The sequence below is a fragment of the Muntiacus reevesi genome, chromosome 13, assembly GCF_963930625.1.
Source record: "Muntiacus reevesi chromosome 13, mMunRee1.1, whole genome shotgun sequence".
Taxonomy (NCBI): domain Eukaryota; kingdom Metazoa; phylum Chordata; class Mammalia; order Artiodactyla; family Cervidae; genus Muntiacus; species Muntiacus reevesi.
In genome coordinates this window covers 2,093,277-2,110,905 of record NC_089261.1, presented here as the reverse complement: position 1 = coordinate 2,110,905, position 17,629 = coordinate 2,093,277, and the positions used below count along the sequence as shown (strand labels likewise).

Genomic DNA, 17,629 nt, shown 5'->3' with positions numbered 1-17,629 from the left:
AAGCAAAAACCTGGGGAAAGAAAGGGAGAGAGGAAGGAAGGAAAGAAAGAGGAAGAAAGGAAGGGAGAAAGAAAGAAAGTAAATGTCTCAACAGATGTTGTAAACTGTCCAATAAAACAATTCTCTTTAAATTCTAAAAACAGAAATAGAAAAGAAAAAAAAAAACAGAAATTTATTAAGCCATATACTCATTGCCTTTGATGGTACTAAGAACAAGAAAACCCATTTACACATCACTGTTTAGAAGTCCTGGCCAACACAATAAGATTATTTTAAAAAACTAAAAATATGCCATGTTATTGGTAAAAAAGACAGCAGAAACATTTTTTAAAAAACATTTTATTTCTATAAATACTAATTTTACTTACAATTTTTTGGCAACATTAATAAAATAATAAATTTTTTCTGAAAGAACAAGCAAAATAGACAAGGAAATTCACAAAGGGCAATAACAAAATAGTAATCTTGACAGATATTCAATATATTTGTAAACAAAACAAAGTGACATTGCCTTAAAAAAATATAGAGGTATCAATAGAAAAACAGAGAAAGCTTCTGAAAGAACTCAACTCATTATTAACTATCTTTTATTTGCAGGCACAGAAACTGACTCAAGTTAACTCAATTTCTAAGAAGCAAAGCCCTGATGTTATTATCTCTTCTCAGCTTTTTTGTGAAAATCTAGGAAATTTAGGCTGGAGAGGGAAGAAGAGGGTGGAGACTTAAAGTGCCTTCAAGGAGAAGGAGTAAAAGGAGGGTGTTGGAGATTTCATTGTGTGATTTTAACAGCATTGGTGAAACTCAAGCAAGGCAGATAGCAAGCCACGCAGGCCTAGGGGAAGAGTGTTTCCAGAAGAACAGCAGTTGCAAAGTCTTTGGATCGGGAAGAAATGGAATTTGCTTGAGGAAAAAGCAAGGTCAGTGTGTGCACCAGTGGGGAAAATAGTAGAGTAGAATGACAGAGAATGGAAGAGAGGAGGTAGTCAGGGACCATATCACTGGAACCTTTTTAGTTGGCAATAAATAACAACTTGTACTCCTTAGGAGCATACTTCAGAGCAAATGACAGTAACAGTGTTGATAATACTAAGTAACAACAAAAACACATAACTAAAACATTTCTTATTTTTACTATAGAAATAGAATAAAGGAGATAAGTATGCAAAAGTTTGCACATTTATTTATATATAGAAGTTTTCACCTGAGACCAGAACACACACATACACTCTTTCTACACCGAAAGAAAGTGGTTTAAGCTGACACTTAGCAAAGTGCTTTGGCCCAAGCAAACTAACTGGAAAGGCCTAGTAAAATATTCAAAGTGCAAATCAATCGATCAAGCATTGAGTAAATAAATACAATAGAATTTACACTCAGGAAATTATCTAAAATATAGACAATATACTCACTACAACTTAGTTATCTGTAGTCCTTCCTCTTCAGTTCTAAGAGGGATGCTAACCCCTTGGTGATTATCACTTTCCAGCATTTTGTGAAAGCTCAGAGAATTTAAATAAATTGAGGAGGGGGTTAAAAAAAAGTGGGGAGAGATAAACAGGAGGAAAAAGGAAGAGGAAAAGGAGAGATTTCTCTTGGCATAGGTCTACAGCCAGGATCCCAGGTTCCTTGAATGGTGCACAGAGATTGCTAGGTTATCTGTGCCAGAAGCAGAGAAGGGATGGCATTAAAACATACCTAAGGAGACTCAACTCTAGGAACCCACAGAGGCAGCCGAGCGTGCTGATGTTCAGGAACCAAAACTTAGAGGGTACCCCGCAGTCTGTGAAAGAGCCCTTGGAAGAAGGTTTCCACAAGTATAATCACAGATTAGATAGGTGGATAGATTAGAGGAAGGATAATAACTCTATGACCTGATAATTACTGAAATAAACAAGACAATTCCTGCACATCAGAGTGTGTCAAGTAAGACCGAAACTCAGTATCAGTTTGATAAAATGGGAAATTACACACACAAAGAATTAACTGTAATACATTCGTGTCCAAGGCAAGATAAGATACAAAACTGAAAACTTCACATGTTCAACTAGGGTAAGACACATGTAACTGGAAAAGGTTAGGAAAAGTTCTATAAAGGGTTTAATCACCCTGGACCATTTTTATTCACTACACTTACTATTCTAGGACAACTCCATTGTAGCTTAAGGGTAAGAGAACTAAATTTAGCCCAATTCATAAACTGAACAGATTCCCTGTGTTTGATCCTTTTCAGTTAAAACTATGGGTCCAGTACAAATCAAACTGGACATCAAGGCTTTTTTCCTTGGGAATCTTAACTTGCTTTACTACTGTGACTGAGACAGATATGGCTACTTCACTCTAACTAAAGGCCAGCCAACTGGGAAAAGGGATGGAATGAATCAAATTCCCCTTTTGATCACTCAACAGGAGGCCCATGGGCACCAGGCCTCATTCTATTAACCATCTCTGCTTCTCCAACTGCAGTCAATGATACACAGGGCCTGCTTGATGCTTGCAGGGGCCCTTCACCAAACACAGGCATTTTAATGGTTGGATTCCTTAGATGTCCCTGGGCTAGGTAAAGACACTCTGAGACAGTGTTCCTTCTGCCTTGGCTCTATGCCTGGAGTCAATCTGTGCCTCTTCCTCACCTAGGACAAAGAAGCCACTGCTCTCCACTGGCTAAATCCCCTGGTCCAAACTCACATCACAGCTTCTCCATCAAATTCTCCACACCAGGCTTTCAGAGCCAGGTTATCTTAGATCAGCACAACAGAGGCACTTCGGAGAGTTCAGCAGCACACGGGACCATACCATAACAAAGCCATTCCAATCTGGCTATATAGTTAATACTGAGATCTTCAAGGCATGAAAACAGTTGAAAATTACGTTGCTAAAACACTCTACAGATTATATGTATAGTAGAACTTTCAAACTTACAAATATCATGAAATACCAAAATAAATAGGTTGTTACTCTTCCTCTCTCCCTCTCTCTCATTCTCTCTCTCTCATACACACACACACACACACGCACACATACTTTTTATGTGTTAAGACAATTATATGAAAAACAGGTAATGTATTTTTAAATAACATCTCAACATTCAGATTAAACAAAATTGTACTTCGTGAATTAAAAAAAAAACAACACATAAATTACCCATTGGTTTCACTATATTTGATACTATTGAATAATGTTATAATTTGGATTTTTTTTGTTTTTAATGGGGTTTTTAACTTTGACTGAAATACTTGCTTCAGACTTACTGAAAGTAGCGTTAACGGGTTTTTTTGGAAATCCTACTTTTAGATTTGGGGGGTGATGGCTCAGAATCAGATGTGTTCACAGTAATGGATGCTACTTCCACCAATCCTGGCTGAAGAGGTTCCAGTGATACCTGAATAACAACTTTTGTTTCAGGAGGTAATCCTTCAAGCTGCTTAGGCTTCTTAAACATTTGATGACACTGGGTCTTGTGCTCCATTTTCTCTTTGAAAGTTAAAAACTGTAGCCGACATTTGGAACACTGGTGAAAACTCTTTTCCCAGTGCCCTCTATAATGACACATGTATGGTGTTGCAGTTTTAAAAATTCTGAGACAAAACGGGCAAAGCAAATTCTTAGTGTTTCCATGGTATGCTCTGAAATGTGCATCCACATCTGCAAAGACTGATGATCTGTAATTGCAAACCTGGCATACATAGGGCATTTCACCAGGCTTATGATTGTCTTTCATGTGCTGTAAGAGAACCTGATCTGTCTCAAAGGACAATTCACAGATTTTACAGACAGCAGACGGCTCCTGGGAAGTGTGGACACTTTCAATGTGACACTGCAGCTGGAAGGGAGTAGGAAACTGGCGGTGGCAGTGCTGGCAGGTGGTGTGGTTTTTCCAGCTGTCACCTCTCTGCCTCTCAAGTTCCAAATGGTGCTTCATGTGATTCATAAACTTGATATTTTTTAGAACTTTCAAGCAGCTGAGGCATTTAAAGGCTGTGTGAGTCTTCGGTTCTGGCTGCCCATCTCCTGTATGCTGTCCATAGTAGAAGTCACGAAGTAACACAATCAGATTTCCTTCTGTGGGATCAACAATCTTGTTTTGACTTGCTAAACTTGGAAAGTCAGTTTTTGTCAGTCCATTTTCCCCAAAAGAACTTACAGGCTTGCAATGAACATTGTCCTTTGGAAAAGCTGTTGGACAAGGTTCTCCATTCTGAACGTGGCTTAATGAGGTATGAACACTGTCTGGTGTGCTATGCTGAGTAGTCACTGTATGAAAAATACCTGAAGGGGACAAAGCTAAAGAAGGTTCCCCTATAATTCCATCACTGAGTTTAGGCCTTTTGGGATTTGTGCTATTAGTTTCAGAAGTGGAAAGTCGCTTTGATACACGAGGACTTTTATTCATATCTCCTGCAGAAACTGCTGTTTCTACTGGATGCTGCAATGAACTTGTGAAGGTAATCAAAGGAGAACATAACTCTGAAAAGCTATTAGGCACTATTTGTGGTGAAATATTTTTATAATCAGGTTTAGACAAAGGCTCAATAATAGGACTATCTGTTGATCTTGATTCAGAGTCAGAAACCGGCAAGACAGTCTTGGCTTCCGATGTAGGAGTCACATGACTAACAGGCTGTAATTTGTGAGCATTATCTTTCCTAAAGTGACCATACCTTTTTCTCCTTGAACATGAACCTGGGGTAACTCTGTTCAATATGTTTGAAACGACTGGTTTTGAATTTGAGGTCATCCCAACAAAGATCAGATCAGCATCTTCATTTACATGTTCCACTCCAACAAAAATCAGTTCAGCATCTTCGTCATCTACTTGTTTGGTTTCTCCTACACTTTTCTGTGGTTCTGGCTCTTGTTCTTCTTCACGTAATGTACATGGTGGTTCCATATTTTAAATACTTTTTTACTCTTGAAGGGTGTGGCCGGAAGTCCCAGTGCTTCCTTTATATAAACTGCCACCTAAGTATAAACATACTACATATTAGTTAAGTACAGAAAAATGCACTATTTAATTATCTCCAAAACTCTAGGGTAGTTATAAACACCCTTATCTTACAGATAAAGACACTGAGCGTCAAAGAGACTAAATGACAGCTGAGAAACCTATGACTACAAGTCTACATGACTCTAGAATCATAGCTTTGTCCCATGCTAATTTTAATCTCCTCTATTAAAAAAAAGAAAGAAAAAAAAAACCCAGCACCACTGATCATTAGGTGAAATCACATTAAAGGACTCTAGTATTTTTACAAAAGCACCATTGTACACTGTCTAGAAACATGAACTTTGGAATCAAAGAAGATCAAGCTGGAATTCTAAGTTAGCCATACACCAGCTGCATCTTTTTGGGTATATTTATAACTTTTAAATGTGTTTCTGTATCTTAAAGACAAAAATGCTTATTTCTTAGACTTAAGATTAACAGCTCTTTTTAAAAAGCATCAGCTATTCAATGGCATCTTGTTTTGAAGTAAAATTGGAAGAAAACGTATCTTAAATGCACATTACAATTGATTCACACACACTAACTTCATAAATGTTAATACAGAAAACAGGTAGCAAATTCAAAGTATAAAGTATCTATACATAGTTAACAAACAGCATAATTCAATGTCAAGCACTTAACACAGGCCTAGCAAATTGAGAATGAACTCTCTTGATAATCTCACCCCAATTCCACACTGATATATCCTAAATTTCTCCCTCTAATCCTGACTAAACTTAAATCCAACAATGCTTCATCCCTCATTCCACATGTCTCTTCCCCACATAGCAGGCAAAGTGATGCCAGTATTTCTCTAATACTAATATCAGACAGACATCTCACACACACACACACACACACACACACACATACAACCGATATCCCTTATGAATAAAGAGGCAAGAGTCCTCAACAAAATACTGGCAAACAAAATCTAACAACATTTAAAAAAAGATTATATACCATGATCACGTGGGATTTATGGAGGTATGCAAAGTTGGTTCATTATATGAAAGTCAATCAACATTATGTCATTTTAATAGAATAAGGAACAAAAAACACATCTGCCTGCAGAAAAAGCATTTCCCTGAATCTAGCACCTTTTCATAATAGGGGTTTAAAAAAAACACTTAATAACTAAGAACAGAAGAGAACTTTCTCAATCAAAAGGTATCTGGTAAAAGACCCATGGTTAACATCATACTTAATAATGAAAAACTGAAAGCTTTCCCTCTAAGATTGGGAACAACACAAGGAGGTCTACTCCACTTTGGCTCAATATTATACTGGCAGTTCTATAACCAGGGCAATCAGGTAATAAAAAGGAGGTGTTGTTGTTATTGTTGTTTTAAAAAGAACAAAAACAGCATTCAGAATGGAAAGGAAAAAGTAAAAGTATATTGAGATAACATACTTTTGTATATATAAAATCCTGAAGAAACCACAAGTATTACAACTAATAAAAAGTCTGCAGAATAAAAGATATATATTTAAAAAATCAATCACATTTCCATACAGTAGCAACAAATGTTCCGAAAATGAAGTTAAGTAAACACTTCAATCTACACTAGCATTAAAAAGAATACTTAGGAAGTCAGAAAGAGAAAGACAAGTATCATATAGTATCACTTACATGTGGAATCTAAAATATGATACAAATGAACTTATCTATGAAACAGAAACAGACTCACAGACATAGAGAGCAGACTATGTGATTACCAAGAGGGGAAGGGTGGGGGAGGCACAGATTGGGAGCTGATGATTAGCAGATGCAAACTATAATATTAATATATAGAATAAATAAACAAGATCCTACTGTATAGCACAATGAACTATATTCATATCTTGTGATAAACAATAATGGAAAAGGATATAAAAAAATTATGCGTGCGTGCGTGTGTGTGTGTATACACATGAAGGAAAGGAAAGGTAAAGGGAACGGAAGGAAAGGACAACTGTTAGCAAGCACGTACAGAAACCGGATCCTTGTGTGTTAGGGATAGATTTTAAAATGGTGCAACTGCTACAGAAAACAGTATAAAGGCTTCTCGAAAAATTAAAAATAGAACTACCACATGATTCAACAATTCCATTTCTGGATATAAATTCAAAAGAAGTTAACATAGGGTCTTGAGATATTTGCACAGCCATGCTCACAGCAGCACTAATCACAACAACTAAGAGGTGGAAGCACCTAAATGTCCATCAAATGTGATATATACATACAATCAAGCATTATTTAGCCACATAAAGGAAATCCTGCCACATGCTAAAACATGCATGATCCTTTAAGACATCAAGCTAAATGAAATAAGTCAGTCATAAAAAAGACAAATACTGTATGTTTCCACTTACATGAAATATCTAACATAGTCAAGCAATAGAAAAGAAACAAAGAAGAACAATGGATTCCAGGGTCTAGGGAAACAGGGAAGAAAAGAGCAGTTGTTTAAGGGACAGGTGATGGGTAGAGAGTTTCAATTTTGCAAGATGAAAAGGTGTAGAGATCTGTTTCATAACAATGTGATAGGGAATTCCCTGGTAGTTCAGAGGTTAGGACTCCACACTTTCCTATCAGGGACCTGGGTATGATCCTCAACCAGGGAACTATCCTGCAAGTTGCATAGCACAGCTGAAACAATGACAACAACAACAAAACAACACTGTGACTGTGTGTGTGTCTGTTAGTCGCTCAGTTGTGTCCGACTCTTTGTGTCCCTGTGGACTGTAGCCCACCACGCTCCTTTGTCCATGGGATTCTCCAGAATCCTGGAGTGGGTTGCCATTTCCTTCTCCAAAAAGGCTGATGAAAGTGTGTAAAATACTTAGCGTGTAAAAATGGTTAAAATGGTAAAATTTAAGTTACATGTTTTTTTACAACAATTAAAAAAAAATTTAAAAACCAGGAAAAGAATTTGAATAGACATTTTACCAAAGGTGATATACAAATGGCCAACAATCACAAAAAATACTGCTTAACATAATTAGGAAAATGTAAATCAGTCTCAGTGAGACACTACTTCACACCCATTAGGTTGGCTATAATCAAAAAGAGGAATAATAACAAGTGCTGCAGAGGATATGGAGAAATGGAATCTTCATATATTGTTGATGTAATTGTTGTAAAATGGTACAACCACTTTGGAAAAGTGGTTTGTCAGTACCTCAAAAATTAAATATAGAGTAGCCATATGATCCAGCAATTTCACTCTTTTGTATATATCCATAAAAACTGAAAATGTTAAGTCCATGCAAAAACAATGTTCATAGCAACATTACTCACAATAGCCACAAAGAGTGCACCATCCAAATATTATCCATTAATTGATGAATGGATAAATAAACTGTGGTATATGCTCACAATGGACTACATGTAAGCCATATACCATATTCATATACCATATTCATATACCATATTCAGCCATAAAAAAACATGCACTGCTATACATCCATGAAATGGATGAATCTTGCAAATACACAAACTAGGGACTTCCCTGGAGATCCAGTTTAAGACTCTGCACAGGTTCCATCCCTGGGCTAGGAACTAAGATCCCACAGGCTGCATAGCTAAATAAACAAATAAGTATTTAAAAAGAAAAGATGATATCTGAATAAAGCCAGACACAAAGATCACACATTGTATGTGGAAGAACTGTAAGTAGAAGAGAAGCAGGAAAGAGAAGCATTCTGTAATCCAAACGAAAAATTTTTTTCAGGGAAAAGGAAATGATCTACTCTGATAAAGGCTGAAAATAAATTAAATAAAATAAAAACTAAAAATTGATCACTGAGTTAAACATTTGGAATTCACTGGTGACCTTGACAAGAGTGGATTTAAAGGAAAATGACAGAATTGGAGATAACAAATTCTACAAACAACTCTGTAGAAGTCTATAGTAAGCAAATATGAAATAAAATAAGCAAAAGCAGGATGTGTCACCAAAAGATGGATTTTTAACAAGAGGTGACATTACAGTCAGTCTGTTTGCTGATGGGAACCATCCAGAGAAACAGAAAACTTAACCCAGGACAAAGAAGAGACTTGCTAGAATATCACTGAATAAACAAGAATTGAGTAGATCTAGCACTCAAGAAGTGTACACAAGCCAAATAATTCACTCACAGTAACAGAACTGAGATCATATGAAGAAAGGCTGGCATGGTGGATTAATGGGTATGGTAGCCATGGCAACCCACTCCAGAACTCTTGCCTAGAGAATCCAGTGGACAGAGGAGCCTAGTGGGCTGCTGTCCATGGGGTCGCACAGAGTCGGACACGATTGAAGCGACTGAGCAGCAGCAGCAACAGCCAGCCTTCAAGATGACCTCAAGTGAATCACATCTGATATTCCCACCCCTGTGTAGTTCTCTCTCACACTATCACAGGGTTGACCTGTGAGACTAAGCAAATACAGAAGTGAAGATGTGTAACTTCTGAAAAAGACTCTGCACTTTATCTTGGGTGCAAGTTCTTTCCTGAGTCACTCATTCTGGGAGAAGACAGCAGCCTCCACACAAGCAGCCCCTTGAAGAGGCCCACAGAAGGAGGAACTGAGGCCTCATGAGTACAGCCAAGTGAGAGAGCTTAGATTCAACAAGTCAAGTCTTCAGAGGTTGCCAAACCAGATAACAGCTTGACTACAACCTCAGGAGAGACCCTGAGGCTAAACTACCCAACTGGATTCTAGTCCAAGAGATAATAAACCTAAGTTCTTTCAAACTATTCAATTTTGAGATAACGGGTACAACACAAACATTTTGAGTTATCATTCACATCATACTTACACAAAGAATAGTTCTCCTATAAATATGGCAAAAATTAAAAAACACAAAACAAACCAAAACACCTAAAAACAGGAGCTGCCTGGCAGTCCAGTGGTTAGGGCTCAACCCTCTCACTGCCAAGATCCTATGTTCGATCCCTAGTTGGGGAACTAATATCCTATGAAGCCACATGGTGTGACCAAAACAAAACATGGCAAAATTGATATGCTGTCAAGTTCAAAGCTGTACCAGCAATAGATAACTATACAACAGAGCTATAGGCACAAGCTGCTGGGCATAGAGCTACCTATGATCTTGTTTACTGGTATGAATGGATCATGTATGGATGTGAGAGTTGGATGGTGAAGAAAGCTAAGCGCCAAAGAATTGATGCTTTTGAACTGTGGTGTTGGAGAAAACTCTTAAGAGTCCCTTGGACTGCAAGAAGATCCAACCAGTCCATCCTAAAGGAGATCAGTCCTAGGTGTTCACTGGAAGGACATGTTGAAGCTGAAACTCCAATACTTTGGCCACCTCATGAGAAGAGTTGGCTCATTAGAATAGACCCTAATGCTGGGGAGGATTGGGAGCAGGAGGAAAAGGGAACAGAGGATGAGATGGCTGGATGGCATCACCGACTCGATGGACATGGGTTTGGGTACACACTGGGAGTTAGTGATGGACAGGGAGTCCTGGCGTGCTGCGATTCATGGGGTCACAAAGAGTCTGACACAACTAAGCGACTGAACTGAACTGAACTGAACTGGCATGAAATGAACTCAGATGGTCCCCCACCCCCATTCAGTGGCGTTCAATTACTTAATGAAATAAAGCCCTTAAGGGACAGAAATGAGCAAGTAATCCCATGTAAACATGTTAAATCACTACACATTTTCTCTGAATGAACCACTTTATTCATTTATTCATTTGGCCATGCTGCTCGGCTTTGTGGGATCCCAGCTCCCTGACCAGAGATTGAACCCAGACCACTGCAGTGAAAGCCCAGAATCCTAACCACCAGGCCACCCCCTCCCACCACTTCCCATTACTTTGATTCTGTAGCTAAAACCTTAGGATATGTGCATTGCTCCACTTTAGCCTCACCTAGTAGTAGGAGTCAGCTCTACACAGCTCAAAACCCATGGTGCTCTTAATTTTTTTCTTTCAAGACAGCAAGAGAAAGCAAGCCACCGGCCTCCCTGCTTGTTTTTAAGGTTGCAACTCGGAGGGCTCCAGAGTGACCTGAAACCATGACTGCCCTTAAGTCACCACCCGCAATCAGGGTCAGCTAATCCCTAATCAGGAGAACTCTGTCTCAACAGCAACGTGTGAGCCCATGAATGAAAGGAGAAAAACGGAAGGCAAGAAAGACACAACTTTGTTCCTTATTGTAAAGATGTCTGTCCTTACCTCAGGGGCACACTGAAAACCTGAGCGCTCGAGACTTCCCAGGCAGGAGAAGGTCACATCCTGGAGGCGGGCAGAGGGAAAGGTCAGGATGAGTCACGTGCTCCGGGAATGTTCTATCCCCCAGGCCCTACCTGGTCCTACCCTACGGATGCTCACCAGGCGTCTCACACTCAACCACAGCAAGTGATTGAACTCCTCTTCCCTGAGCTTCTTCCTCCCACCTCCCTCTTCTCAGTAACAAACACACAAACACCTCATCTGCCAACTTCCCGAACCAAAGGCCTGAATCTCGGGGCTCCCAGGAACAGGGGCAGCCCTGGAGTCGGAGGAGAGGCAGAGGAAACAGGAAAACGACCAAGGCGCCGCGGTAGTGAAGAGGCCACTAGATCGATTTTTTTTGCTGCGCCCGCCTGACTGTGCCTGGGTCCACGGGTGTCCAGAATCCGGTCGGGCCCGAGCCACAAACCCGCCGTGAAGATTTTTGTGTGTGTGTTTAAATATATTAGGTTCCACAGGAGACCTGGGCGGAGGCCGGGGGCCTGACAGGCCCTTCCCCCGAGCTGGCTCGTCCCACCCCCGGGGCAAGACGGCTGCGGAGAGCAGCGCCCGCCCAGACTGGAGAGGGGAGAGGGCGAAAGGATCCTCGCGGCCTGTGGGCCCGGCCGCACGCTCCCTCCTGAGGGCCCGCGGGCCCTCACAGGCCGCCCCGCCGAGCAAGGCCCCGCGCGCGTGGGGACCCGAGAAACCCTACCCTCGGCCCTCAGGCACCGCTCTGGCCGCACCACGGCCCAGCCCTTACCGGTCCCCGTCGGCGGCGGTGCCAGAACTGCCGGCAGCTCACCTGCCCCTTGGCGGTCCCCGGGTTGAGCCTGGGGCGACAACGCCTCCTCAGGCCCCGGCCGCCGCCGCAGCTACCCCTACAGGCGCGCCCGCTGCCACCGATGATTGGCTGCCAGGTGTCGGCGCCTGCAATCTGATTGGCCGCGAGGCCAAGTTGGGCGCATGCGCGCGCGGTGGCACCTCTGGAGGCAACCGCTGGGGGCGCGGTCAGGCTAAACCTGAGGCTCAGGGGTCTTGGGCTGTCTAGGTCGCGCAGCTCACCGAAGGGCGGCGGGGTGGGGCAGATTGCACAGTCGCCAGGGCACAGGGCTGAGAGCGGCATCCGAGTCTACCAGGGGAGTCCAGTGATGGTGTCCAGCACTCGCAGCCCTCAGGAGTGACCTGCCACTTGCTTAAGGAACTTGACCATACACCTGGGTCTTGAAGCCGCTCCTCTTGGAATTCCGTTTGGATCAATGCAGGGCAGCCTGTCCCTGTTTTTGCACAGCCTACAATGGGCTGAGAATGAGCTTTACTTATTTTTTAAATTTTAGAGCCTTACACTTTTTAATGGCTGAAGAAAACCGAAAAGAATAATATTTTCTGACGTGAAAATTGTGTGAAATTCAATTTTCAGAGTCCTTAAAGTTGGAATAGGGACTTGCAAGTTCCTTTGGTTGTTGTTTATGACTGCAAACTTGATTAATCGCCAAAGATCATATTCAAAACGCCTAAAGTATTTCTTATTTGCCCCTTTACAGAGTCTTTTTTAAATACCCTGTTCTGCTGGAAGTTTCCTAGTAATCATATGGGGGAATAAAATTTTGGTTTTGTTATAATATTTTCTTCTCTGATATTCACTTCTCATTCTTCATTAATTTCATTCCTTCTTATTGCTATAAGTTTGTTCTGTTGCTCATCTTTACAACTTTTTGAGATAATTATTTGTAACTCTCATTTCTCTTACATGTAATGCTATAAATTTACCTTAATTTGTTGTTGTTGTTCAGTCCCTCAGTCAAGTACGACTCTTTGCAACCCCATGGACTGCATGCAGCACACCAGGCTTCCCTGTCCTTCACTATCTCCTGGAGTTGACTCAAACTCATGTCCATTGAGTTGGTGATACTATCCAAACATCTTATCCTTTGCTGCCCACTTCTTCTCCTGCCCTCAGTCTTTCCCAGCATCAAGGTCTTTTCCAATGAGTTGGCTTTTCACATCAGGTGGCCAAAGTATTGGATCTTCAGCTTCAGCATCAGTCCTTCCAATGAATATTCAGAGTTGATTTCCCTTAGGATTGACTGGTTAGATCTCCTTTCTGTCCAAGGGGCTCTCAAGAGTCTTCTCCAACACCACAGTTCAAAAGCATCAATTCTTCGGCACTCAGCCTTCTTTATGGTCCAACTGTTACATCCATACATGACCACTGGAAAAACCGTAGCTTTGACTAGAGGGTCTTTGTCAGCAAAGTAATGTCTCTGCTTTTTAATATGCTGTCTAGGTTTGTCATAGCTTTTCTTCCAAGGGGCAAATATCTTTTAATTTCATGGCTGCAGTCACCATCCACAATCATTTTGAACCCCAAGAAAATAAAGTCTGTCACTGTTTCCATCGTTTCCCCATACAAATTTAACTGTGTCACACCATTTTTGCTGAATAGTATGTTCATTGTCATTCACTTTCAAGTATATCCTAATATTCTCTTCTTAAGGCAAAGATTATATATTATATGGGCTTCCCTGGCCGCTCAACTGGTAAAGAACTTTCCAGTCAATGCAGGAGACACAAGAGGCCCAGGTTCGATCCCGGGTCAGGAAGATCCTCTATAGAAAATAATGGCAATCTGCGGGACTTCCCTGATGGCCCAGTGGCTAAGACTCCATGCTCCCAGTGCCAAGGGGCCCAGGTTCAATCCCTGTCAGGGAACTAGATCCCACATGCCACAACTAAAGATCCTATGAGCTGCAACTAAATAAATAAATAAGTATTAAATAAATATATAAAAAATAAATAAATAATGGCAATCTGCTCCAGTAGTCTTACCTGAAAATTCCATGGAGATATATATTATGTATTAATATATTTATTGATATTTTCCAAATGAATGGCATTTTAAAAGATGTTTCTTTGTCAATTTCTCATTATTGCGTTATGGTCAGATCACACAGTTTAAACATTATTGTTCCTTTGTATCTGAAGATGTCCATTCAGTTAAGTATACCATACTTTAGATTTCTATACCAGTGAAGTCAAAATGAAGTGGGTGTGATGTAGAGAAAATACTTGCAATGTCTAAAATGTATATATGTGAAATGACCTCCTTTAAGCCTCACAATTATTCCAGCATCTTTCAGTACAGTACCTTTAACTAAGTTCCAGGTTTTATTCAAATTTTACCAGTTTTTCCACAAATGTTATTTTCCAGTGTCATATTCCCATATAGGATACCGAATTGCATGAGGATATATACCAAAAAACTACAGATACCTCCTTAGCGTACTCTGGTCTATAGCAGTTTCTTAAACTTTCCTTGCTTTTCGTGACTTTTGACAATTTTCAGGAGTGTTTCAGGGACAAGTATTTTGCAGAACGACTCTCAATATGGGTTTGATATGTTTCTCCTGGTTGCACTGGGGTTTATATATTTTTAGAACTATACCTCCAAGGCAATATATCTTTCTCATCATTTCCCATCAAGGATTCATACTATCAATATGACTTACCACTAGTTCCTCTGCTATAAAGTTATCTCCTTCCCCCTGACATATTCTGTTCTTTGGGAACAAGTCACTAAGCCCAGTCTACACTTAGGGAGGGGCATGGACTCTCATCTTGAGGAAAATATCTAAGAGATACACAAATTACTGAGTATACAAATTAATTGGAACTCATTTATAAGGAAGATTTGGTTCCTCTAGCCATATCTTTTAATTTTAAATTAATTAAATTAAATAAAAGTAAAGATTTAATAGGTTTCCCAGGTGGTGCTAGTGGTAAAGAACCTGCTTGCCAATCCAACCCGTAAAAAGATGCGGGTTCGATCCCTGGGTCAGGAAGATCCCCTGGAGAGGGAAATGGCAACCCACTCCAGTATTATTGCCTGGAGAACCCCATGGACAGAGGAGCCTGGTGGGCTACAGTCCATGGGGTCGCAAAGAGTTGGACACAACTGAAGCGACTGAGCACAGACAAAGATTTAATACCTCAGTCACACTAGCTACATTTTAACATCTCCAAAGTGGCATATTAGACAAGGAGATAGAAAACATTTCCACTGGGAGTTCCCTAGTGATCTGGTAGTTAGAGCTTTGTGCTTCCACTGCAGAGGGCAGAGATTCGATCCTTGGTTGAGGATCTAAGATCCCTTAAGCCTCACAGCAAGGCCAAAAAAAAAAAAAATTCCTACAAGATGAACACTCCGTCTGAAAAACCAGATAAAGGACATAAACAGGTCACCTGACAGAAGAGAAAAATATGCATTTATATATGTGAAAAGCTGATTGTCCTTATTAGGGAATACATGTAACAATGATTTTAAAAATTTCTATTGTTGCAGAAACTTCCGTGAATAGCACTGACTTAGATCATTGTTTTGCCAACCTTTCTTCTTTTCAAACGTAATGCACTTTAACACATGAAACTGCTTTAGCTCTGTCTCAAAAAATTTGTTACTTTCAGTATCATTCAGTTCAAATGTTTTCTTTTTTCCATAACAATTTCTCTTAGGAGCTACAAGTTATTTAGTTTCAGAAGCAGGAGTAGGAGGAGCCTAAACCACAACATTAAAGAGGCTTGTGAATTACAGAGGCGCCGCTTTTGCACTTGGGTTCCTGGCAATCCTTACTCTATCCTCAGCCTGTTTGCAGTTATGTTGCTTCATTTTCAAACTTTGGGAGTTCTTTCCTCCTCAATTATCTCTCTGGGTTTTTGTTTGGCCATGCCACGGAACATGTGGGATCTTAGTTCCACAACCAGGTATTGAACCCTGGCCATTGGCAGTGAAAGCACCAAGTCCTAACTGCTGAACCAAAAGGGAATTTGCATGTCTTTTTCTTTCTTTCTTTCAAATATTTATTCATTTACTTGGCTGTGCTTGGTCTTAATTGCAGCACAAGAGCTCTTCAATCTTCATTGTAGCATGTGGGATGCAGGATTTTTAATTGTCACATGCGGTATTTTTAGTTGTGGTATGTGGGAATCTAATACCCCGACCAGGGAGTGAATTTGGACTCCCTAATTTGGGAGCAAACAGGGATGTCCTTCGCGTGATCGAACCCAGGTCTCCTGCATTGCAAGTGAATTCCTTACTGTCTGAGTCATCATAGCTTTGACTATAAGAACTTTGGTCAGCAGAGTGATGCCTTAGATTTTTTTTATGCTGTCTAGGTAGCCTTTTTTTTCAAGGAGCAAGTTTCTTTTAATTTTGTGGCTACATTCACCGTCCACAGTGATTTTGGAGCCCAAGAAAATAAAATCTGCTGTTGTTCTCACTTTTTCTCCATTTGTTTGCCATGAAGTGATGGAACGAGATATTGAGATCTTCATTTTTTGAAAGCTGAGTTTTAAGCCAGCCTTTTCACTCTCCTCTTTCGCCCTCATCAAGAGGGTCTTCATTTTCTGCCATTAGGGTGGTATCATCTGCATATCTGAGGTTGTTGATATTTCACCCAGGAATCTTGATTCCAGATTGTGCTTCATCCAGTCCAGCGTTTTTCATGATGTACTCTGCATATAAGTTAAATAAGCAGGGTGACACTATATAGCCTTGATGTACTCCTTTCCTCATTTGGAACCAGTCTGTTGTTCCATGTCCAGTTCTAACTGTTGCTTCCTGACCTGCATACAGATTTCTCAGGAGGCAGGTCAGGTGGTCTGGTATTCCCATCTCTTTAAGAATTTTTCAGAGTTTGTTGTGGTCCACAAAGTCAAAGGTCCCATCACTTCATGGCAAACAGATGAGGAAACAATGGAAACAGTGACAGACTTTATTTTCTTGAGCTCCAAAATCACTGCAGATGGTGACTGCAGCCACGAAAATAAAAGATGCTTGCTCCTTGGAAGAAAAGCTGTGACAAACCTAGATGGCATATTAAAAAGCACAGACGTTACTTTGCCAACAAATGTCCGTGTAGTCAAAGCTATGGTTCTTCCACTAGTCATGTATAGATGTGAGATTTGGACCATAAAGAAGGCTGAGCACCTTTTTAATTGATGCTTTTAAACTGTGGTGTTGGAGAAGACTCTTGAGAGTCCCTTGGACTGCAGGAAGATCAAACCAGTCAGTCCTACAGGAAATCAACTCTGAATATTCACTGGAAGGACTGATGCTGAAAGTGAAGCTCCAGTACTTTGGCCACCTTATGTGAAGAGCTGTCTCATTAGATTACACCCTAATGTTGGGAAAGATTGAAGGCAGGAGGAGGAGGGGATGACAGAGAATAAGATGGTTGGGTGGCATCACAGACTCAATGGACTTGGGCTTGAGCAAGCTCCAGGAGATGGTGAAGGACAGAGAAGCCTGGTGTGGCTCCTCCATGGGGTCGCAAAGAGTGAACATGGCTGCACAACAACAAATTATTGTTTGTCTTGCTTGATTTTTTTCTTGTTTCTGCAGTTTTTCACTTCTAATTAAATTTGTTCTTTGAAACT

General features: G+C 40.5%; 1 protein-coding gene and 1 gene segment (V, D, J or C); one reads left to right on the top strand and one right to left on the bottom strand.

The window, feature by feature from the left end:
- Positions 1-17,629, top strand: part of LOC136146030 (immunoglobulin lambda variable 1-40-like) — a 168,043-nt gene that overhangs the window by 36,016 nt on the left and 114,398 nt on the right.
- ZNF280B (zinc finger protein 280B) lies at positions 369-12,093 on the bottom strand. Of its 2 annotated transcripts, none has more exons than XM_065904719.1 (3): positions 11,958-12,093; positions 11,159-11,218; positions 369-4,959 (listed from the first exon to the last, which is right to left on the bottom strand). In XM_065904719.1, exon 3 carries the CDS (start codon positions 4,886-4,888, stop codon positions 3,260-3,262), a length of 1,629 nt encoding a protein of 542 aa, XP_065760791.1. In that variant the 5' UTR covers positions 4,889-4,959; positions 11,159-11,218; positions 11,958-12,093; the 3' UTR covers positions 369-3,259. The 2 variants fall into 2 exon arrangements, with proteins under 2 accessions (XP_065760791.1, XP_065760792.1); XM_065904720.1 differs by having other exon boundaries at positions 12,000-12,067.